Source organism: Oncorhynchus kisutch, unplaced genomic scaffold (assembly GCF_002021735.2).
Source record: "Oncorhynchus kisutch isolate 150728-3 unplaced genomic scaffold, Okis_V2 scaffold2905, whole genome shotgun sequence".
Classification (NCBI taxonomy): domain Eukaryota; kingdom Metazoa; phylum Chordata; class Actinopteri; order Salmoniformes; family Salmonidae; genus Oncorhynchus; species Oncorhynchus kisutch.
Window position 1 is genome coordinate 463,734 of NW_022264850.1, and position 25,886 is coordinate 489,619.

The 25,886-nt window shown below is 47.8% G+C and overlaps 1 protein-coding gene across 1 annotated transcript; it reads right to left on the minus strand.

Annotated features, from left to right (window-relative positions):
- Positions 1-25,720, minus strand: cog1 (component of oligomeric golgi complex 1). Its single transcript, XM_031819941.1, has 16 exons — positions 25,311-25,720; positions 24,216-24,326; positions 23,761-23,894; positions 23,240-23,421; positions 20,230-20,406; positions 19,211-19,367; positions 16,493-16,703; positions 15,392-15,764; positions 12,766-13,250; positions 11,512-11,658; positions 11,169-11,330; positions 10,194-10,318; positions 9,472-9,580; positions 7,216-7,325; positions 4,650-4,731; positions 1-362 (listed from the first exon to the last, which is right to left on the minus strand). Exons 1-16 carry the CDS (start codon positions 25,617-25,619, stop codon positions 222-224), a joined length of 3,015 nt encoding a protein of 1,004 aa, XP_031675801.1. The 5' UTR covers positions 25,620-25,720; the 3' UTR covers positions 1-221.
- Positions 25,721-25,886: the final 166 nt, after the last annotated feature.

A 25,886-nucleotide genomic window follows, 5' to 3' on the forward strand; every position in this document is an offset into this window, starting at 1 on the left:
TCATGAATCATCTGTGCAAACTGTAATATTGATTCATATCTTCTAACAGTCTCTGTACAGTACAAGGTGTTTAAAGAATACAAAACAGTCACACTCCTTATTTGGGTTCAGTGTTAAATGGCACCCTATTCCCTATATAGTGGGAATAGTTCCCATAGGTCCTTGTCAAAAGTAGTGCACTACATAGTGGGAATAGAGAGTGTCATTAGGGACATAGACCCTTATTTGGACATGCCAGAGAGCCAGCCCAGCTTGAATAGCGACGGCGGCGCCACGAGCTCCTCCTCCTGATTGGCTAGCTGTCTGAACAGGTTGCCAGGGCGGAAGGTGTCGTCATGGGCGGGTTTAGAGGTGGGTGAGGCCTATAGGAGGGGAGAGAGAAATGGAGGAGAGGATTTAAAACAACAGATATGGGGTGAATTACTTAACAGTCAGAACTTGGTGATGTTCATTGGGCACTATACAGAAGATAACAGTTTGAAACTGAAAGAGAGAGACTACCTGAACTGAGAGAAAGAGAGAGAGACTACCTGAACTGAGAGAAATAGAGAGAGACTACCTGAACTGAGAGAAAGAGAGAGAGACTACCTGAACTGAGAGAAATAGAGAAACTACCTGAACTGAGAGAAATAGAGAGAGACTACCTGAACTGAGAGAAATAGAGAGAGACTACCTGAACTGAGAGACTACCTGAACTGAGAGAAATAGAGAGAGACTACCTGAACTGAGAGAAAGAGAGACTACCTGAACTGAGAGAAAGAGAGAGAGACTACCTGAACTGAGAGACTACCTGAACTGAGAGAAATAGAGAGAGACTACCTGAACTGAGAGAAATAGAGAGACTACCTGAATTGAGAGACTACCTGAACTGAGAGAAATAGAGAGAGACTACCTGAACTGAGAGACTACCTGAACTGAGAGAAATAGGGAGAGACTACCTGAACTGAGAGAAATAGAGAGAGACTACCTGAACTGAGAGAGACTACCTGAACTGAGAGACTACCTGAAATGAGAGAAATATGGAGAGACTACCTGAACTGAGAGACTACCTGACCTGAGACTACCTGAACAGAGATAAATAGAGAGAGACTACCTGAACTGAGAGACTACCTGAACTGAGAGAAAGAGAGAGAGAGACTACCTGAACTGAGAGAAATAGAGAGACTACTTGGACTGAGAGAAAGAGAGAGACTACCTGAACTGAGAGACTACCTGAACTGAGAGAAAGAGAGAGACTACCTGAACTGAGAGACTACCTGAACTGAGAGAAATAGAGAGAGACTACCTGAACTGAGAGAAAGAGAGAGAGACTACCTGAACTGAGAGAAATAGAGAGAGACTACCTGAACAGAGATAAATAGAGAGAGACTACCTGAACTGAGAGACTACCTGAACTGAGCGAAAGAGAGAGAGACTACCTGGACTGAGAGAAATAGAGAGAGACTACCTGAACTAATGTTTTCCATTGTGTGCGTGACATGAACTCGACCCTGGCCTCATGTCCTTGTCTCCTCCCTAATAAGCAAGGAAGCTGGTCGGCTTCCTTTGTTTTGTTCGTTCAGATCAGTGCAGATGAAGGCGAGGAGACAATGAGAGGAAGCCACGTCAGAGTATTGAGATGCACCCCCATGGAAAATTGATGTGAAAACACTCTGGTTTGGAACACTCGCTGTTTGTCTGGTCACAGATACGGTTTGGAACACTCGCTGTTTGTCTGGTCAGATACGGTTTGGAACACTCGCTGTTTGTCTGGTCACAGATACGGTTTGGAACACTCGCTGTTTGTCTGGTCACAGATACGGTTTGGAACACTCGCTGTTTGTCTGGTCACTGATACGGTTTGGAACACTAGCTGTTTGTCTGGTCAGATACGGTTTGGAACACTCGCTGTTTGTCTGGTCACAGATACGGTGTGGAACACTCGCTGTTTGTCTGGTCACAGATACGGTTTGGAACACTCGCTGTTTGTCTGGTCACAGATACGGTTTGGAACACTAGCTGTTTGTCTGGTCACAGATACGGTTTGGAACACTCGCTGTTTGTCTGGTCACTGATACGGTTTGGAACACTCGCTGTTTGTCTGGTCACAGATACGGTTTGGAACACTCGCTGTTTGTCTGGTCACAGATACGGTTTGGAACACTCGCTGTTTGTCTGGTCACTGATACGGTTTGGAACACTCGCTGTTTGTCTGGTCACTGATACGGTTTGGAACACTCGCTGTTTGTCTGGTCACAGATACGGTTTGGAACACTCGCTGTTTGTCTGGTCACAGATACGGTTTGGAACACTCGCTGTTTGTCTGGTCACAGATACGGTTTGGAAGACTAGCTGTTTGTCTGGTCAGATACGGTTTGGAACACTCGCTGTTTGTCTGGTCACAGATACGGTTTGGAACACTCGCTGTTTGTCTGGTCACAGATACGGTTTGGAACACTCGCTGTTTGTCTGGTCACAGATACGGTTTGGAACACTCGCTGTTTGTCTGGTCACAGATACGGTTTGGAACACTCGCTGTTTGTCTGGTCACAGATACGGTTTGGAATGGTGTGAGGCAGGGGGGAGGTCAAATCCACGTCACTACAAAAATCAGTTGAGGAGAATTGAAAAATCCTCTTAGATAAAAAATAGGAACATTGCCGATTCATGAATCGAATATCAAATTGACTGCAGATCCCGGCAGACAGCGTGAAACCGGGTTAGCCGTCAGCAAAAACCCACAGGGCTCAAAAACAGTGTACTATACAGGGAATAGGATGGCATTGAAGACGCAGATCACATGTTCTCGTTAGTTAGCGATCTGAGGCAACATCAAATCAAACCGAAGCCACGTTAAAAACCAAACGCAGGAAAAATAGAAGTTGGCTTAGCACACTGCAAACCTCCCCACTGCAAAAACACTTCATGGCACATAGAATATAACACATTAAAGATAGATAACTAACACTAAAGATACCACCCACACACACTAAAGATACCACCCACACACACTAAAGATACCACCCACACACACTAAAGATACCACCCACACACACTAAAGATACCACCCACACACACTAAAGATACCACCACACACACTAAAGATACCACCCACACACACTAAAGATACCACCCACACACACTAAAGATACCACCCACACACACACTAAAGATACCACCCACACACACTAAAGATACCACCACACCCACACTAAAGATACCACCCCACACACACTAAAGATACCACCCACACACACTAAAGATACCACCACACACACTAAAGATACCACCCACACACACACTAAAGATACCACCCACACACACTAAAGATACCACCACACACACACTAAAGATACCACCCACACACACTAAAGATACCACCACACACACTAAAGATACCACCCACACACACACTAAAGATACCACCCACACACACTAAAGATACCACCCACACACACTAAAGATACCACCACACACACACTAAAGATACCACCCACACACACTAAAGATACCACCCACACACACACTAAAGATACCACCCACACACACTAAAGATACCACCCACACACACTAAAGATACCACCCACACACACTAAAGATACCACCACACCCACACTAAAGATACCACCCCACACACACTAAAGATACCACCCACACACACTAAAGATACCACCACACACACTAAAGATACCACCCACACACACACTAAAGATACCACCCACACACACTAAAGATACCACCACACACACACTAAAGATACCACCCACACACACTAAAGATACCACCCACACACACACTAAAGATACCACCCACACACACACTAAAGATACCACCCACACACACTAAAGATACCACCCACACACACTAAAGATACCACCACACACACACTAAAGATACCACCCACACACACTAAAGATACCACCCACACACACACTAAAGATACCACCCACACACACTAAAGATACCACCACACACACACTAAAGATACCACCCACACACACTAAAGATACCACCCACACACACACTAAAGATACCACCCACACACACTAAAGATACCACCACACACACTAAAGATACCACCACACACACACTAAAGATACCACCCACACACACACTAAAGATACCACCCACACACACACTAAAGATACCACCCACACACACACTAAAGATACCACCCACACACACACTAAAGATACCACCCACACACACAATGACCTGTTGCTGCTGTCCTGGGTCTGTTGCCCTCAAGAAATCAACAGACATGGCCAAGGTTAAAACATCATGATACACATCGTAGGAAATCAACAGACATGGCCAAGGTTAAAACATCATGATACACATCGTAGGAAATCAACAGACATGGCCAAGGTTAAAACATCATGATACACATCGTAGGAAATCAACAGACATGGCCAAGGTTAAAACATCATGATACACATCGTAGGAAATCAACAGACATGGCCAAGGTTAAAAACAGACTGAAACTTGAGGTGAGGTTGACATTCATACAGGCAGGTTTATATGAAAACCTCAGCTATATGTTCAACCTCAGACCCCCCCCTCCCCCAACACCCCCCCCCGGCGGTCCATCCGTCCTCCCCCAACAGCCCCCACCCCCCACCGGTCCGTCAGTCCTCCCCCTCCCCCGCTCGTCCATCTGTGTGACTCACCAGTGGGCGAGTGATGTCAGTTCCCTGTGTGGAGGACTTGGTTTTACGGGAGTTGGTCATGCTCAGAGGTAACAGCCCAAACCTGGAGAACAGAGACATGGCACTGGGTTAAAATATATCTGGACCTGTAGCCTATAGACAGGGTACTGGGCTATAATACTAATGGACCTGTAGCCTATAGACAGGGTACTGGGCTATAATACTAATGGACCTGTAGCCTATAGACAGGGTACTGGGCTATAATACTAATGGACCTGTAGCCTATAGACAGGGTACTGGGCTATAATACTAATGGACCTGTAGCCTATAGACAGGGTACTGGGCTATAATACTAATGGACCTGTAGCCTATAGACAGGGTACTGGGCTATAATACTAATGGACCTGTAGCCTATAGACAGGGTACTGGGCTATAATACTAATGGACCTGTAGCCTATAGACAGGGTACTGGGCTATAATACTAATGGACCTGTAGCCTATAGACAGGGTACTGGGCTATAATACTAATGGACCTGTAGCCTATAGACAGGGTACTGGGCTATAATACTAATGGACCTGTAGCCTATAGACTGGGTACTGGGCTATAATACTAATGGACCTGTAGCCTATAGACAGGGTACTGGGCTATAATACTAATGGACCTGTAGCCTATAGACAGGGTACTGGGCTATAATACTAATGGACCTGTAGCCTATAGACAGGGTACTGGGCTATAATACTAATGGACCTGTAGCCTATAGACAGGGTCCTGGGCTATAATACTAATGGACCTGTAGCCTATAGACAGGGTACTGGGTTAAAATACGTCTGGACCTGTAGCCTATAGACAGGGTACTGGGCTATAATACTAATGGACCTGAAGCCTATTCATAAGGCATCTCAAGGTAAAAGTGCTGGTCTAAGATCAGGTCCCCCCTGTCCATGTAATCAATTAGGACCAGTATTCAGTCATAGAGCTGGTCTAGGATCAGGTCCCCCTGTCCATGTAATCTAATAGGACCAGTATTCAGTCATAGAGCTGGTCTAGGATCAGGTCCCCCCTGTCCATGTAATCTAATAGGACCAGTATTCAGTCATAGAGCTGGTCTAGGATCAGGTCCCCCTGTCCATGTAATCTAATAGGACCAGTATTCAGTCATAGAGCTGGTCTAGGATCAGGTCCCCCCTGTCCATGTAATCTAATAGGACCAGTATTCAGTCATAGAGCTGGTCTAGGATCAGGTCCCCCTGTCCATGTAATCTAATAGGACCAGTATTCAGTCATAGAGCTGGTGTAGGATCAGGTCCCATCTGTCCAGTGATCCAATATCAGAACTCGTATTCAGAGATACTTTTTATTTATGATTATGTGTCCTGGTGTGTGGTGTCACCTGATCTGGGTGCTGGTGTGTGTTGTCACCTGATCTGGATCCTGGTGTGTGTTGCCGCCTGATCTGGGTGCTGGTGTGTGTCCTGGTGTGTGTTGTTACCTGATCTGGGTGCTGGTGTGTGTCCTGGTGTGTGGTGTCACCTGATCTGGGTGCTGGTGTGTGTCCTGGTGTGTGTAGTCACCTGATCTGGGTGCTGGTGTGTGTCCTGGTGTGTGTTGTCACCTGATCTGGGTGCTGGTGTGTGTCCTGGTGTGTGGTGTCACCTGATCTGGGTGCTGGTGTGTGTAGTCACCTGATCTGGGTGCTGGTGTGTGTAGTCACCTGATCTGGGTGCTGGTGTGTGTAGTCACCTGATCTGGGTGCTGGTGTGTGTAGTCACCTGATCTGGGTGCTGTTGTCTGTAGTCACCTGATCTGGGTGCTGTTGTGTGTTGTCACCTGATCTGGGTGCTGGTGTGTGTCCTGGTGTGTGTTGTCACCTGATCTGGGTGCTGGTGTGTGTCCTGGTGTGTGTTGTCACCTGATCTGGGTGCTGGTGTGTGTCCTGGTGTGGTGTCACCTGATCTGGGTGCTGGTGTGTGTAGTCACCTGATCTGGGTGCTGGTGTGTGTAGTCACCTGATCTGGGTGCTGTTGTGTGTTGTCACCTGATCTGGGTGCTGGTGTGTGTTGTCACCTGATCTGGGTGCTAGTGTGTGTTGTCACCTGATCTGGGTGCTGGTGTCTGTAGTCACCTGATCTGGGTGCTGGTGTCTGTAGTCACCTGATCTTGGTGCTGTTGTGTGTTGTCACCTGATCTGGGTGCTGGTGTGTGTTGTCACCTGATCTGGGTGCTGGTGTGTGTCCTGGTGTGTGTTGTCACCTGATCTGGGTGCTGGTGTGTGTCCTGGTGTGTGTTGTCACCTGATCTGGGTCCTGGTGTGTGTTGTCACCTGATCTGGGTCCTGGTGTGTAGTCACCTGATCTGGGTGCTGGTGTGTGTCCTGGTGTCTGTAGTCACCTGATCTGGGTGCTGGTGTGTGTAGTCACCTGATCTGGGTGCTGGTGTGTGTTGTCACCTGATCTGGGTGCTGGTGTGTGTCCTGGTGTGCGTTGTCACCTGATCTGGGTGCTGGTGTGTGTTGTCACCTGATCTGGGTGCTAGTGTGTGTTGTCACCTGATCTGGGTGCTGGTGTGTGTCCTGGTGTGTGTAGTCACCTGATCTGGGTGCTGGCCAGTGGCAGGATGTTGTAGGGTTCCTGAGAGGCCGCGCTGTTACCACGGGAAATAAACTGCTTCTCTGTCCCCGTCAACAACCCCAACAACACCTGGAACCACACAACATTAACACAGTGTTTAGAATGGGGACATTTAAAGGGAATTTAGTCATTAACACAGGGCTTTAGCATATTGCTACATTTCCCCTGTGTGTAACACACATGACTTCCTGTGTTGTGGTTGTACAGGATGTGAGTTGATGGTCACTAGACTCCATGATATCCTGTGTTGTGGTTGTACAGGATGTGAGTTGATGGTCACTAGACTCCATGATATCCTGTGTTGTGGTTGTACAGGATGTGAGTTGATGGTCACTAGACTCCATGATTTCCTGTGTTGTGGTTGTACAGGATGTGAGTTGATGGTCACTAGACTCCATGACTTCCTGTGTTGTGGTTGTACAGGATGTGAGTTGATGGTCACTAGACTCCATGATTTCCTGTGTTGTGGTTGTACAGGATGTGAGTTGATGGTCACTAGACTCCATGATTTCCTGTGTTGTGGTTGTACAGGATGTGAGTTGATGGTCACTAGACTCCATGACTTCCTGTGTTGTGGTTGTACAGGATGTGAGTTGATGGTCACTAGACTCCATGATTTCCTGTGTTGTGGTTGTACAGGATGTGAGTTGGTCACTAGACTCCATGATTTCCTGTGTTGTGGTTGTACAGGATGTGAGTTGATGGTCACTAGACTCCATGACTTCCTGTGTTGTGGTTGTACAGGATGTGAGTTGATGGTCACTAGACTCCATGACTTCCTGTGTTGTGGTTGTACAGGATGTGAGTTGATGGTCACTAGACTCCATGACTTCCTGTGTTGTGGTTGTACAGGATGTGAGTTGATGGTCACTAGACTCCATGATTTCCTGTGTTGTGGTTGTACAGGATGTGAGTTGATGGTCACTAGACTCCATGACTTCCTGTGTTGTGGTTGTAGAGGATGTGAGTTGATGGTCACTAGACTCCATGACTTCCTGTGTTGTGGTTGTAGAGGATGTGAGTTGATCACTAGACTCCATGACTTCCTGTGTTGTGGTTGTACAGGATGTGAGTTGATGGTCACTAGACTCCATGACTTCCTGTGTTGTGGTTGTACAGGATGTGAGTTGATGGTCACTAGACTCCATGACTTCCTGTGTTGTGGTTGTACAGGATGTGAGTTGATGGTCACTAGACTCCATGACTTCCTGTGTTGTGGTTGTACAGGATGTGAGTTGATGGTCACTAGACTCCATGATTTCCTGTGTTGTGGTTGTACAGGATGTGAGTTGATGGTCACTAGACTCCATGACTTCCTGTGTTGTGGTTGTACAGGATATGAGTTGATGGTCACTAGACTCCATGACTTCCTGTGTTGTGGTTGTACAGGATGTGAGTTGATGGTCACTAGACTCCATGACTTCCTGTGTTGTGGTTGTACAGGATATGAGTTGATGGTCACTAGACTCCATGATTTCCTGTGTTGTGGTTGTAGAGGATGTGAGTTGATCACTAGACTCCATGACTTCCTGTGTTGTGGTTGTAGAGGATGTGAGTTGATCACTAGACTCCATGACTTCCTGTGTTGTGGTTGTAGAGGATGTGAGTTGATGGTCACTAGACTCCATGACTTCCTGTGTTGTGGTTGTAGAGGATGTGAGTTGATCACTAGACTCCATGCTGTATGTTATGGATTGTTCTCATATCTGATGATAGTGACTTGCCGTCAGACTGGAAGATTGTAATGATCTGTAGCGGCTGTGAAATCCTACGAGCCTCTCAGCTGGTGTTTACAGAACATTTGGTGCTGTGTCATTGTGATATAACAGCAGAGAAGAGGCCAAAGTTGGACATTTTCTCCGTTACTATCAACCATTTCTCTCTTCTTTTTTCTTTTGTTTTGTTGACCTGGAAATTCCCTTTGAAATGTTATTACAACATTATCGCAAAGTTAGCACAACAACCTTAACGCAACCAAAACACCACAATCGTACAATATAAAACACACCACATAAATGATCACAACGTCAATACAACATCTGAATCCCTAACAGCACCTCCGAGAGAGCTACAAATTGTGACCAAAGTTACTGAACGATCAATACACAGTGGATAACCCAGGATAAATCAGAATAACCTTACTCTACACTGACTATCATGATTCATTTTAGTCTCCAATCACGTTAGTAGCGTCAGGGGGCGGGGCTATTCGTACCGAACTCCTCTGTGATAGGCGGTTGAGGTTGCTGTTGAATGGCGGCATGAACACATCCAGGTCAAAGGGATCAATGTAGCTCTCCAGCGAATCACACACCTGCTGGACCCTGTAACACACAGAGAGACCAGGATGTTACTGAACCCTGTAACATACAGAGAGACCAGGATGTTACTGAACCCTGTAACACACAGAGAGACCAGGATGTTACTGAACCCTGTACCATACAGAGAGACCAGGATGTTACTGAACCCTGTAACCTACAGAGAGACCAGGATGTTACTGAACCCTGTACCATACAGAGAGACCAGGATGTTACTGAACCCTGTAACACACAGAGAGACCAGGATGTTACTGAACCCTGTAACATACAGAGAGACCAGGATGTTACTGAACCCTGTAACACACAGAGAGACCAGGATGTTACTGAACCCTGTAACACACAGAGACCAGGATGTTACTGAACCCTGTAACATACAGAGAGACCAGGATGTTACTGAACCCTGTAACATACAGAGAGACCAGGATGTTACTGAACCCTGTAACATACAGAGAGACCAGGATGTTACTGAACTCTGTAACATACAGAGAGACCAGGATGTTACTGAACCCTGTAACACACAGAGAGACCAGGATGTTACTGAACCCTGTAACACACAGAGAGACCAGGATGTTACTGAACCCTGTAACATACAGGTGTGTGTGTGTGTGTGTGTGTGTACCTGGGGTCTTGTTGAGAGCGGAAGCCCCTGCCATCCTCTAGTTTGGTACCCAGGGTAGCAGTGAGATATCTCAGGTCAAATAACAGCTGTAGAGACCTGTTCTGAGTCATAGGGAACGGACAGTCCTGGAGAGAGAGAGAGAGGGGGGGAGAGAGATGTTAATCTCTTTAGGATGACAACTCATGTCATTGTCCAGGTGTGCTCTATGATTACAGTGTCAGCCCTGTGTGTTACCTTGTCCTGCGCTGTGTGTGTACCTTGTCCTGCGCTGTGTGTGTGTGTGTTACCTTGTCCTGCGCTGTGTGTGTGTTTGTGTGTGTGTGTGTTACCTTGTCCTGCGCTGTGTGTGTGTGTGTTACCTTGTCCTGCGCTGTGTGTGTGTGTGTGTGTTACCTTGTCCTGCGCTGTGTGTGTGTGTGTGTTACCTTGTCCTGCGCTGTGTGTGTGTGTGTGTGTGTTACCTTGTCCTGCGCTGTGTGTGTGTGTGTGTTACCTTGTCCTGCGCTGTGTGTGTGTGTGTGTGTGTGTTACCTTGTCCTGCGCTGTGTGTGTGTGTGTGTGTTACCTTGTCCTGCGCTGTGTGTGTGTGTGTGTGTTACCTTGTCCTGCGCTGTGTGTGTGTGTGTGTGTGTGTTACCTTGTCCTGCGCTGTGTGTGTGTGTGTGTGTTACCTTGTCCTGCGCTGTGTGTGTGTGTGTGTTACCTTGTCCTGCGCTGTGTGTGTGTGTGTGTTACCTTGTCCTGCGCTGTGTGTGTGTGTGTGTGTGTTACCTTGTCCTGCGCTGTGTGTGTGTGTGTGTTACCTTGTCCTGCGCTGTGTGTGTGTGTGTGTGTGTTACCTTGTCCTGCGCTGTGTGTGTGTGTGTGTTACCTTGTCCTGCGCTGTGTGTGTGTGTGTGTGTGTTACCTTGTCCTGCGCTGTGTGTGTGTGTGTGTGTGTTACCTTGTCCTGCGCTGTGTGTGTGTGTGTGTTACCTTGTCCTGCGCTGTGTGTATGAGGTTCTGGTACTGGTGCAGCACCAGGTCCATGCAGCCTTGTAGTAACTCCTGTAGGGTGGGGCGGGGCACAGCATGACCCCCTACACCATTCACCTCCAGACACAGGTGGAACAGCAGAGACTGGACAAACCACGACGGCTATGGAGGGAGGGGGGGGGAGAGAGAGAGAGACAGAGAGACAGAGAGAGAGAGACAGAGAGAGATAATATTGCAGCATCTCAGTGTTCATTTTCTATTTGAAAATCCTTTCTCCTGTCTGTGAGACACTACTGGTCAGGTCCTGCTGAGCTGAGCGATGATGTCATAACATCACTCTTACCTGGACAGGAAGTCTGATCTTGGAGGTGACGCTGCTCCCTGACTCCGCCTCTTCCTGGATCTCTAGCTCCTCCCAGTTGGTGGCGTTTGCTAGGATAGCCCCGGCAGACTCTGCGTGCAGCGAGGTCGCAAACCGACCCACCAGCGCCTTGGGGGAGAGAGAGAGAGAGAGAGGGGGAGACCGGGGGGTAAGGGGGGGTAGAGAGAGAGAGAAAGAGGGGGAGACCAGGGGGAAAGGTAATAAAAGACATGACAACAAAGGAAGGATGGCTCGGCCTAAACTGACTGGGTTGTGATTTCATTTCAAACTGATTGTTGGAAGTTTGTCTGACATTCTTAGACCACAAAATTCTGTATCAAGCCTCTCAGAGAGCTGGTCTAGGATCAGGTCCCCCCTGTCCATGTAATCTAATAGGACCAGTATTCAGTCATAGAACTGGTCTAGGATCAGGCCCCCCCTGTCCATGTAATCTAATAGGACCAGTATTCAGTCATAGAACTGGTCTAGGATCAGGCCCCCCCTGTCCATGTAATCTAATAGGACCAGTATTCAGTCATAGAACTGGCCTAGGATCAGGCCCCCCCTGTCCATGTAATCTAAAAGGACCAGTATTCAGTCATAGAGTAGGTCTAGGATCAGGCCCCCCCCTGTCCATGTAATCTAATAGGACCAGTATTCAGTCATAGAGTAGGTCTAGGATCAGGCCCCCCCTGTCCATGTAATCTAATAGGACCAGTATTCAGTCATAGAGTAGGTCTAGGATCAGGCCCCCCCTGTCCATGTAATCTAAAAGGACCAGTATTCAATCATAGAGTAGGTCTAGGATCAGGTCCCCCTGTCCATGTAATCTAATAGGACCAGTATTCAGTCATAGAGCTGGTCTAGGATCAGGCCCCCCCTGTCCATGTAATCTAATAGGACCAGTATTCAGTCATAGAGTAGGTCTAGGATCAGGCCCCCCCTGTCCATGTAATCTAATAGGACCAGTATTCAGTCATAGAACTGGTCTAGGATCAGGCCCCCCCTGTCCATGTAATCTAATAGGACCAGTATTCAGTCATAGAACTGGTCTAGGATCAGGCCCCCCCTGTCCATGTAATCTAATAGGACCAGTATTCAGTCATAGAGCTGGTCTAGGATCAGCAAAACGGATCCTAGAGCCGCACTCCAACTCTGAGATGTTTAAACAGCCCCAGAAAATGTCTGACAAACTTTGATTTAGTGGTGAACTATCCCTCCAAGTAATCCCCTCACCTTAGAGAGGGCGGAGCTCCATATCCGATATGCTTCCATACTGACAACCAGAAGCTCCTCTTTCAGACACGCCCACTTGGCCTGGGCGGGGCTAACCTCTGTCGCCTTGGCAGCCGCCTTCCCCAACTTCCTGCTTTGGCGGGGTGTTCCCTTGGTAATAGGGTCAGCTGCAGCACAGCCCTGTTTACCCAGGATGCACTGCCTGAGGTTGGGGCAGAGCTTGCTGAGGGACTGACAGAGGCGGGCCATGAAGAGCACCGAGCTGAGACGGGCTGGGCCGGGGGAGGAGCCAACAGGTGAGGCCGCCCCCAGTTTAGAGCGCACGCAGGTGATGATGTCACGTACGCATGCCAGACAGCGTTCACGTAGGGTTTCCTCTACCGCCACGGCGTCTTTGTACCGGTCGAAGGATGAGACGGTACCGGAACCAGAACTGGACCCAGAGCCGAGGCCTATAGTGAAGGAGACGGAGGGGACCTGGGGATCTGTGGATGAAGAGGAGGAGAAGGAAGAGGTAGAGGGGGAGGAAGAGGAGATGGAGGAGTAGGTAGAGGAGGTGGTAGAGGGGGAGGACATGATGGAGGAGGTGGTAGAGGGGGAGATGGAGGAGGTGGTAGAGGGGAGGAGGAGGAGATGGAGGAGGTGGTAGAGGAGGAGGTGGTAGAGGGGGGGGGTGGAGGAGGAGATGGAGGAGGTGGTAGAGGAGGTGGAGGAGGTGGTAGAGGGGGAGGTGGAGGATGAGATGGAGGAGGTGGTAGAGGGGGAGATGGAGGAGGTGGTAGAGAGGAGGAGGAGGAGGTGGTAGAGGGGGAGGTGGAGGAGGTGGTAGAGGGGGAGATGGAGGAGGTGGTAGAGGGGAGGAGGAGGAGATGGAGGAGGTGGTATAGGAGGAGGTGGTAGAGGGGGGGGTGGAGGAGGAGATGGAGGAGGTGGTAGAGGGGGAGGTGGAGGAGGTGGATGAGATGGAGGAGGTGGATGAGATGGAGGAGGTGGTAGAGGGGAGGAGGAGGAGATGGAGGAGGTGGTAGAGGAGGAGGTGGTAGAGGAGGAGGTGGTAGAGGAGGAGGTGGTAGAGGGGGGGGGTGGAGGAGGAGGAGATGGAGGAGGTGGTAGAGGAGGAGGTGGAGGAGGAGATGGAGGAGGTGGTAGAGGGGGAGGAAGTGGAGATGGAGGAGGTGGTAGAGGGGGAGGAGGCGATGGTAGAGGGGGAGGAGGAGATGGAGGAGGTGGTAGAGGGGGAGGTAGAGGAGATGGTAGAGGGGGAGGAGGAGGAGATGGAGGTGGTAGAGGGGGAGGAGGAGATGGTAGAGGGGGAGGAGGAGATGGAGGGGGAGGAGGAGATGGAGGAGATGGTAGAGGGGGAGGAGGAGATGGAGGACGAGATGGAGGAAGTGGTAGAGGGGGAGGAGGAGATGGAGGAGGTGGTAGAGGGGGAGGAGGAGATGGAGAAGGTGGTAGAAGGGGAGGAGGAGATGGAATAGGGGGAGGAGGAGATGGAGGAGGTGGTAGAGGGGGATGAGGGGATGGAGGAGGTGGTAGAGGGGGAGGAGGAGATGAAGGGGGAGGAGGAGATGGAGGAGATGGTAGAGGGGGAGGAGGAGATGGAGGAAGTGGTAGAGGGGGAGGAGGAGATGGAGGAGGTGGTAGAGGGGGAGGAGGAGATGGAGAAGGTGGTAGAAGGGGAGGAGGAGATGGAAGAGGGGGAGGAGGGGATGGAGGAGGTGGTAGAGGTGGAGGAGGTGGTAGAGGGGGAGGAGGGGATGGAGGAGGTGGTAGAGGGGGAGGAGGGGATGGAGGAGGTGGTAGAGGGGGAGGAGGGGATGGAGGAGGTGGTAGAGGGGGAGGAGGGGATGGAGGAGGTGGTAGAGGGGGAGGAGGGGATGGAGGAGATGGTAGAGGGGTAGGAGGGGATGGAGGAGGTGGTAGAGGGGGAGGAGGAGGTGGTAGAGGGAGAGGTAGTAGTAGCAAATAAATTCATTAAAAAATCCTACAATGTGATTTTCAGGATTTTTTTTCTTCTCATTTTGTCTGTCATAGTTGAAGTGTACCTATGATGAAAATTACAGGCCTCTCATCTTTTTAAGTTTGAGAACTTGCACAATTGGTGGCTGACTAAATACTTTTTTGCCCCATTGTACCTGTGTTATCAGAGGACAGGTAGTGCTACAGGTAATCCATCTGTCTACCTACCTGTGTTATCAGAGGGCAGGTAATCCATCTGTCTCCCTACCTGTGTTATCAGAGGACAGGTAATCCATCTGCCTCCCTACCTGTGTTATCAGAGGGCAGGTAATCCATCTGTCTCCCTACCTGTGTTATCAGAGGGCAGGTAATCCATCTGTCTCCCTACCTGTGTTATCAGAGGGCAGGTAGTGCTGCAGGTCATCCATCTGTCTACCTACCTGTGTTATCAGAGGGCAGGTAATGCTGCAGGTAATCCATCTGTCTCCCTACCTGTGTTATCAGAGGGCAGGTAATCCATCTGTCTCCCTACCTGTGTTATCAGAGGGCAGGTAATCCATCTGTCTACCTACCTGTGTTATCAGAGGGCAGGTAATGCTGCAGGTAATCCATCTGTCTCCCTACCTGTGTTATCAGAGGACAGGTAATCCATCTGTCTACCTACCTGTGTTATCAGAGGGCAGGTAGTGCTGCAGGTCATCCAGTCTGTCTCTGAGAGCAGCATCCAGTGATGAACAGAAGATCTGGACACAGGGTGTCAGGGCCTGAGTCTTCATGGCCAGGCCGCTCCGGTGCTGTGGCCCCCGTTGGGATACACTGACCCAGGCCGCGTCGCTCAGTAGGTCCCCCTGGGCCTCGGACCACAGGAAGGAGGCCACGTCTGCCTCGTAGAGAGCACCTCGGCTGGGGAGGGGAGGGCTGGAGCCCGGTGGACCGGGGCCTGGAGGGGTGGGCTGGCCCTCTAGATCTCGAAGGGCAGAGGAGAGGAGCTGTCTGCAGCTGGTGGATATAGTCTCTGTACCCTCCTGGGTGATCGCCTGGGGGAGAGAATGGAAGAAGAGGGGGAGATGGAGAACGGGAGAATTAAGGGAGCAGAAGATAGAGAGAAGGGGAGAGATAGAAAGGAGGGAGGAAGATGGAAGATGGGGGGGTGGGGGTAGAAAAGGAGATGAGAGAGTGAGAGGAAAGGAGAGAGAGAGAGAGAGAGAGAGAGAGAGAGAGAGAGAGAGAGAGAGAGAGAGAGAGAGAGAGAGAGAGAGAGAGAGAGAGAGAGAGACAGAGGGAGGGAGAAGAAACAGACAGACACAGTGAGCAGATTAGAACTATTCTGGAGAGGAGAATTAGTTTACTAGATAGCTAGAAGACAGAAGTCAGCTGTAGCTACTAGCTAGTTAAACCTGTTGTCCTGCTTCTAAAAGGTTCTCCACTGTCTGCATGGGAACAGCTCAATGTAATGAGAGGAGCAGGGTGTATAGAATACACACGACTAGAGAATAATATTAACAACAACAGCTAAAACTGTCAGCGCTCCTTTCCATTTTATAACATGGACACAGATTAGTCCTAGTCTGAAAAGCCTGGTCAACAGAGATTCTCCATAGAAGGTGCTACTTCCTCCAGGACTAATGTTGTGTACCATACACTTCCTTCCAAGTGTCCACAATCAAAGCCCAGGGGACGAGGCCTGGGTCTCGTTAATCTAAACCTAGATTAAGACTAGCTTTAATCTGTGTCCTGGAAACGGGACCTGAGTGTAGCTAGTTACCTGCAGGCGTTGGAGGAAGAGCTGCTGTAGGAAGTCCTCCCACAGGGCTAGGGGGCGCTCTAACAGCCGCTGGCAGATGAAGCTCCAGTGTTGACTGATGGAGTCGGTGGAGAGGAGGTCCCACACAGCATCTCTGATGGAGGCTAGGCCCTTCAGACTGTTCACATAGACCAGCAGACTGCTGACACCATTACAGATGTCCTCCTTACAGCTGCCAGAAAAACAATACAACATGATAACAACCCTAACCAGACTGCTGACTCTGTTACAGCTGGGAGAAACAAAACAACATGATAACAACCCTAACCAGACTGCTGACTCTGTTACAGCTGGGACAAACAATACAACATGATAACAACCCTAACCAGACTGCTGACTCTGTTACAGCTGGGAGAAATAAAACAACATGATAACAACCCTAACCAGACTGCTGACTCTGTTACAGCTGGGACAAACAATACAACATGATAACAACCCTAACCAGACTGCTGACTCTGTTACAGCTGGGACAAACAATACAACATTATAACAACCCTAACCAGACTGCTGACTCTGTTACAGCTGGGACAAACAATACAACATAATAACAACCCTAACCAGACTGCTGACTCTGTTACAGCTGGGACAAACAATACAACATGATAACAACCCTAACCAGACTGCTGACTCTGTTACAGACGTCCTCCTTCCAGCTGGGATGAGAAGGAGAAGATGAGTTATAGAGTCTGGCTGAATGCCAATTCACCTGCTTTCCCTCCATCTACATGTTCACGTGTTCAGGACGACCCAGGGTATCAGTCTCATTGTGTTCAGGACAACCCAGGGTATCAGTCTCATTGTGTTCAGGACAACCCAGGGTATGAGGCTCATTGTGTTCAGGACAACCCAGGGTATGAGGCTCATTGTGTTCAGGACAACCCAGGGTATGAGGCGCATTGTGTTCAGGACAACCCAGGGTATGAGGCGCATTGTGTTCAGGACAACCCAGGGTATGAGGCGCATTGCGTTCAGGACAACCCAGCGTATGAGGCTCATTGCGTTCAGGACAACCCAGGGTATGAGGCGCATTGTGTTCAGGACAACCCAGGGTATCAGTCTCATTGTGTTCAGGACAACCCAGGGTATCAGTCTCATTGTGTTCAGGACGACCCAGGGTATCAGTCTCATTGTGTTCAGGACAACCTAGGGTATCAAACCTAGTGATCATCAACATGAGTTTGATGATGTGGAAATGTGAAGTGCACATTTGGTTGGACTCACAGGTATTTGGCTTGTATCACATCAAAACAGTATTTATTATAGTCCTCAACGTCTCCTCTTTATAAATACATTTGAGTCCCTCTTCATTCACTGCATTTCCTTCACTCGGTCAACAAAACATTTACAAAAGTTGCCCAATTAGGGGCAGGGATGGGGACAACTTCTGGTCACGTACGGGGCTCTAGTTCATAACGGCTGTCAGTCAAAACCCATACAGAGCTGTGAAGCACAGAGCCTGAGCTCTGACGTCATGTATAGCATGTTACTGAACAGACACTGAGCTCTGACATGTATAGCATGTTACTGTACAGCCACTGAGCTCTGACATGTATAGCATGTTACTGAACAGCCACAGCTCTGACGTCATGTATAGCATGTTACTGAACAGACACTGAGCTCTGACGTCATGTATAGCATGTTACGGAACAGACACTGAGCTCTGACGTCATGTATAGCATGTTACTGTACAGCCACTGAGCTCTGACGTCATGTATAGCATGTTACTGAACAGACACTGAGCTCTGACGTCATGTATAGCATGTTACTGAACAGACACTGAGCTCTGACGTCATGTATAGCATGTTACTGTACAGACACTGAGCTCTGACGTCATGTATAGCATGTTACTGTACAGACACTGAGCTCTGACGTCATGTTACTGTACAGACACTGAGCTCTGACGTCATGTTACTGAACAGCCACTGAGCTCTGACGTCATGTATAGCATGTTACTGAACAGACACTGAGCTCTGACGTCATGTATAGCATGTTACTGAACAGACACTGAGCTCCAATTGAGGGGTTTTTCAGTGTTCAAATCTGCCACGTTCAACCCCCTATACGGGTAGGAGTGTAAAGGGCTACCTGTTTACCGAGGTTTACAATGACAGGGGATTTTTTCATTTTTACTTCAGGCTTGTTTAAATTATTTATTAGTGGAGCATGAATGACATCATTCAAGACAAGAGTGTGTCCCCAAGTTGAAGGTTTTTATCAACTCCCTCACCACTGTCTGGAAGTCACATATTTCAACCAGTGGGCCCTGATCGCGTCTGGTGTGGATGGACAAAAATCCACATGCGGACCCATACACGCGTGTGCCCCCCCCCCCCTTCTAGTCAGCAGGTGAGAGTTCCATTTTGGTTGATTTGGTTCCCTGAGCAGATATAGTTCCTGAAGAAGATGGTTATTTTCTGGTCCCAGATCAGACTCTCCTTACTAAATCTTATTCTAGTTCTACAGCCGACTATGATCGCTATTGAATATCAGTTGTTGAAATTAAAGGGCATTGATTGGCTGAAATATGGCAGCTGTTTCTATATGCAAAAGTAAAGGGTATTGATTGGCTGAAATATGGCAGCTGTTTCTATATGCAAAAGTAAAGGGTATTGATTGGCTGAAATATGGCAGCTGTTTCTAATATGCAAAGTAAAGGGTATTGATTGGATGAGGTCTTACGTGTTGATCCACTGCTGTAGGGTGTCTCTGAGCTGCTCTCTCTGGATTGGCTGAGCCAAGGTTCTGAGCGCGGGCTGGAACTCAGCGATGGAAGAGGGGAGGTACTTGAACCAGCTTCCTGTACTCACCTCCTCCTGAAGGACACGCCTCCCTTTACCTGGACAACAGGTGAGACCGGAAGGACAGATTACCACAGAGATGCCTACAGTTCTATAATTCAACAATAAGACCCACAGGGGTGTTGTGTATTGGCCTTATACCACAAACCCCCAAGGTGCCTTAATGCTGTTATAAACTGGTTACCAAGGAAGTATTTTTGTGTGTTTTTACAACATACCCATGGTATATTGTTGGATATACACACACAGCTGAAACACTGTTTCAGATCATCAGCATCCAAGACCCAAACTCCTCGGTTTATAATTGATATTCAAATTTTCCATCGTTGAAAGTCAATATCCCTCAGAGAGGATTGGATAGGTGTATGCAACATGGTGACAATTCTACCCGGCCAATCAAAAGGTCAAGGTAGAGCTGTTACCATGTTGCTTATACAATCTAACATAACATGCTTATATAGTCTTATCAAAGTTAGGGGCTCCAGATCAGTTTGGGACTAAAATGGGATGAAAGTAGGTTAGGCCGTCATTGTAAATAAGAATTATCTTAACTGACTTGCCTAGTTAAATAAGGGTTAAATAAAGGTTAAATAAGGGTTAAATAAAGGTTAAATAAGGGTTAAATAAAGGTTAAATAAGGGTTAAATAAAGGTTAAATAAGGGTTAAATAAAGGTTAAATAAGGGTTAAATAAAGGTTAAATAAGGGTTAAATAAAGGTTAAATAAGGGTTAAATAAAGGTTAAATAAGGGTTAAATAAAGGTTAAATAAGGGTTAAATAAAGGTTAAATAAGGGTTAAATAAAGGTTAAATAAAAAGGTTAAATAAAGGTTAAATAAAAAATAAACAAAGTATTTTTTCTTCTTCAACCATTTCTTGCAAGGTATCATGGGTAATGTACCTGTAGGTGTGGTGGAGGTGACGTTCTCCAGAGTGGTGAAGAGGAGGCCGGAGCTCAGCCCTCCGTCCCCCAGCCGGGGACTCCCTTCTGGGGCTACGTAGAAGACAGCGTAGGCCTGGTACAGAGTGGTCACCAGCAGCTCTACCAGGCTACACACCTGGGCCTTAATACCAGCACCTGGGACACACACAGACATGGCTGTCAACCTGAACCACACATCAAAACACCACACCGGTCCACTGAACAGAGATGAGGAAGTGTGATAACAGGGCATGTTGACTCGGAGAGGAAGTGTGATAAAAGGACATGTTGACTCGGAGTGGAAGTGTGATAACAGGGCATGTTGACTTGGAGTGGAAGTGTGATAACAGGACATGTTGACTCGGAGTGGAAGTGTGATAACAGGACATGTTGACTTGTAGTGGAAGTGTGATAACAGGACATGTTGACTTGGAGAGGAAGTGTGATAACAGGACAGTGGACGTGTGATAACAGGACATGTTGACTTGGAGAGGAAGTGTGATAACAGGGCATGTTGGAGTGGAGTGGAGAGGAAGTGTGATAACAGGACATGTTGACTTGGGGTGGAAGCGTGATAACAGGGCATGTTGACTTGGGGTGGAAGCGTGATAACAGGGCATGTTGACTTGGGGTGGAAGCGTGATAACAGGGCATGTTGACTCGGGGTGGAAGTGTGATAACAGGACATGTTGACTCGGAGTGGAAGTGTGATAACAGGACATGTTGACTTGGAGAGGAAGTGTGATAACAGGGCATGTTGGAGTGGAGTGGAGAGGAAGTGTGATAACAGGACATGTTGACTTGGGGTGGAAGCGTGATAACAGGGCATGTTGACTTGGGGTGGAAGTGTGATAACAGGGCATGTTGACTTGGAGAGGAAGTGTGATAACAGGGCATGTTGACTTGGAGAGGAAGTGTGATAACAAGGCATGTTGGAGTGGAGTGGAGAGGAAGTGTGATAACAGGACATGTTGAATTGGAGTGGAGAGGAAGTGTGATAACAGGACATGTTGAATTGGAGTGGAGAGGAAGTGTGATAACAGGACATGTTGAATTGGAGTGGAGAGGAAGTGTGATAACAGGACATGTTGAATTGGAGTGGAGAGGAAGTGTGATAACAGGACATGTTGAATTGGAGTGGAGAGGAAGTGTGATAACAGGACATGTTGAATTGGAGAGGAAGTGTGATAACAGGACATGTTGAATTGGAGTGGAGAGGAAGTGTGATAACAGGACATGTTGAATTGGAGTGGAGAGGAAGTGTGATAACAGGACATGTTGAATTGGAGTGGAGAGGAAGTGTGATAACAGGACATGTTGAATTGGAGTGGAGAGGAAGTGTGATAACAGGACATGTTGAATTGGAGTGGAGAGGAAGTGTGATAACAGGACATGTTGAATTGGAGTGGAGAGGAAGTGTGATAACAGGACATGTTGAATTGGAGTGGAGAGGAAGTGTGATAACAGGACATGTTGAATTGGAGTGGAGAGGAAGTGTGATAACAGGACATGTTGACTTGGGGTGGAGAGGAAGTGTGATAACAGGACATGTTGACTTGGGGTGGAAGTGTGATAACAGGACATGTTGACTTGGGGTGGAAGTGTGATAACAGGACATGTTGACTTGGGGTGGAAGTGTGATAACAGGACATGTTGACTTGGGGTGGAAGTGTGATAACAGGACATGTTGACTTGGGGTGGAAGTGTGATAACAGGACATGTTGACTTGGGGTGGAAGTGTGATAACAGGACATGTTGACTTGGGGTGGAAGTGTGATAACAGGACATGTTGACTTGGGGTGGAAGTGTCTTGGCTGTAATATGTTGTATTGTGTAGGATGTTGTGTTGTGTGTTGTGTAGGATGTTGTGTTGTGTATTGTGTATTGTGTTGTGTATTGTATAGGATGTTGTGTTGTGTATTGTGTTGTGTGTTGTGTATTGTGTTGTGTATTGTGTAGGATGTTGTGTTGTGTATTGTGTAGGATGTTGTGTTGTGTATTGTGTAGGATGTTGTGTTGTGTATTGTGTAGGATGTTGTGTATTGTGTAGGATGTTGTGTATTGTGTAGGATGTTGTGTTGTGTAGGATGTTGTGTTGTGTAGGATGTTGTGTTGTGTAGGATGTTGTGTATTGTGTAGGATGTTGTGTATTGTGTAGGATGTTGTGTTGTGTATTGTGTAGGATGTTGTGTATTGTGTAGGATGTTGTGTATTGTGTAGGATGTTGTGTATTGTGTAGGATGTTGTGTATTGTGTAGGATGTTGTGTATTGTGTAGGATGTTGTGTATTGTGTAGGATGTGTGTATTGTGTAGGATGTTGTGTATTGTGTAGGATGTTGTGTATTGTGTAGGATGTTATGTTGTGTATTGTGTAGGATGTTGTATTGTGTAGGATGTTGTGTATTGTGTAGGATGTTGTGTTGTGTATTGTGTAGGATGTTGTGTTGTGTATTGTATAGGATGTTGTGTTGTGTATTGTGTTGTGTATTGTGTAGGATGTTGTGTTGTGTATTGTGTAGGATGTTGTATTGTGTAGGATGTGGTGTTGTGTATTGTGTAGGATGTGGTGTTGTGTATTGTGTAGGATGTGGTGTTGTGTATTGTGTAGGATGTTGTGTATTGTGTTGGATGTGGTGTTGTGTATTGTGTTGTGTTTTGTATAGGATGTTGTGTTGTGTATTGTGTAGGATGTTGTGTATTGTGTAGGATGTGGTGTTGTGTATTGTGTAGGATGTTGTGTATTGTGTAGGATGTTGTGTATTGTGTAGGATGTTGTGTATTGTGTAGGATGTTGTGTATTGTGTAGGATGTTGTGTATTGTGTAGGATGGTGTGTTGTGTATTGTGTAGGAAGTATGTGTGGTATTGTATTGTGGTACAGTGGTATATACTAGTACCATGCTGTGGCTGGTTGTATTGTGGTACAGTGGTATATACTAGTACCATGCTGTGGCTGGTTGTATTGTGGTACAGTGGTATATACTAGTACCATGCTGTGGCTGGTTGAGTAGCTGTTGGATAGAGGCCTTCCTAGCCAGGAGGAAGTCAGCCAGAGCCTGACGTGGAGAGCTGTCCTCGAGGAGCATGGTGGACACTAGGGCCTCAGCAATGGCTTGGTCAGACACCGCCCGACCACGCAGGACTGACTTACTGTCCAGCAAAATGGTGGACCTGGGAGGGGGGTAGGAGAGAGAGAGAGAGTGCTCCTATATTGAATGTGGTGCTCCTATATTGAATGTGGTGCTCCTATACTGGTGGTGCTCCTATATTGAATGTGGTGCTCCTATATTGAATGTGGTGCTCCTATATTGAATGTGGTGCTCCTATACTGAATGTGGTGCTCCTATACTGGTGGTGCTCCTATATTGACTGTGGTGCCTCTATATTGGTGGTGCTCCTATATTGAATGTGGTGCTCCTAGCCCTGCTGAGGTAGGCTCTTCAATTTCACAGAAAATCCAGATTTGATAATCGTCTCCCTCATCCAAAATGACATCACGGTGACATTCACCTGAAGTGTCCAGCAGCAGCCACCTGCCTGACCAGGATGGGGAAGCGGGCGAGGACGGGGCTGTACTGTGGTCCTCCAGCCTCCAGGTGGAGCTGTCTGTGCAGGTGGCAGCAGAGCAGGTAGAGCTGTGTGGCCTGCAGCAAAGAGGGTGGTAAACCAGGGAGAGGCTATAAGGGCTTTTCTGACCAGTATCCCATTGACAGCCCGACTACCCAATCTCTAAAACTGACCATAACCTAATTTTAACCAATTCTGAAATTAAATATCAGTTGGCTGGTCAGGAGTGTCCATTAAACCAAGAGTTAGCTCGTTAGCATTAGCAGTGCCCTACTATGATGTGCGTTTACATACATCATTGGCCATGCCCAGCTAGTATTAGCAAAGATGGCTAAGTATGCAGTGTCTTCCTATGGGAAATGCTAACAGTCCACTGTCTTAGTAATAAGTGTCTTTGCCTGCAGGTACTGAGAGGCCTCCATGGAACTCCAGATCCTCTCTGGGATCTCCAGCAGCAGCTTGATCTGAGAGGCCATGGTGTAGAACCTCTCCTGGGACTGCCTCTGGACCTGGTGTGAAAAGAGAGAGTTTATAAACACATACAGACAGAGAGAGAGAATCACAGGGATACAGTGATTGATCTGAGAGGCCATGGTGTAGAACCTCTCCTGGGACTGCCTCTGGACCTGGTGTGAAAAGAGAGAGAGAGAGAGAATCACAGGGATACACAGTGATTGATCTGAGAGGCCATGGTGTAGAACTTCTCCTGGGACTGCCTCTGGACCTGGTGTGAAAAGAGAGAGAGAGAGAGAATCACAGGGATACACAGTGATTGATCTGAGAGGCCATGGTGTAGAACCTCTCCTGGGACTGCCTCTGGACCTGGTGTGAAAAGAGAGAGAGAGAGAGAGAATCACAGGGATACAGTGATTGATCTGAGAGGCCATGGTGTAGAACTTCTCCTGGGACTGCCTCTGGACCTGGTGTGAAAAGAGAGAGAGAGAGAGAATCACAGGGATACACAGTGATTGATCTGAGAGGCCATGGTGTAGAACCTCTCCTGGGACTGCCTCTGGACCTGGTGTGAAAAGAGAGAGAGAGAATCACAGGGATACACAGTGATTGATCTGAGAGGCCATGGTGTAGAACTTCTCCTGGGACTGCCTCTGGACCTGGTGTGAAAAGAGAGAGAGAGAGAATCACAGGGATACACAGTGATTGATCTGAGAGGCCATGGTGTAGAACTTCTCCTGGGACTTGATGGGAGAGCTGGCCTAAGACAGGCTACATTACATCCATAAATAAAGGGACAGGCAGAGAGACAATCACACAGAGATATAGGGTGTAGTAGATATTGAAACCCACAGATAAACCCATCATTGACATATACCATTCATCTCACAAGGGGTGGAACCTGTCGGAGTCTAATCACACATCATAAACCGTCCAGAAGGGATCGGGGAATGGTATTCTGCAGAACAGTTTGCTATCTAAATCAACAGAACTAGTTAGCCATCACCACCGCTCGATAGCTTCACAATGGAGCCACGTACCTCTTCTTTGCTGTTGCTTTGGGGACCGCTTTTCCCTTGTTTCAGCTTGTGGCAATAGCGGTGCATGTCCTGGATGGACGTAACTACGCTCTCCGAACACTGACGCATCTCTCCGATGGTGTCGGCGGCGTCGATCAAATCGCGGTACCGCTCGCCCACCATCTGACGAAGTTCCTCCTTCTTGTGCTCGATCTCTCCGCGGACTTTCCGCTCGATGCCGCGTATCTCCTCGGTGTTGTACCGCTCGAACAGAACCGTCGGGTCTCGGATATCCGAAACCCGGAGAGATTGAGCAGGAACGACGGTCATCGCAGCTGAGCTTCGCTGTAAGCGAAATGCCAACCTGAAGGATCTACAACCCGGAAGACGGAGCGAAACTCACTTCCACGTAAACAATGCATCAGAGGTGAAAAACGGAAAATGAGGAGCCGGGAAAGTAACAGCGCCTCATACGGAACTAATATGTTACTACAATACATCATATGAACGAAACTCAACCTGACACAATATTGCTATTCCTTTGAATGATGTAAATCAGCTGGTTTACTATAGAAAAAAATACATTTATAATTTACT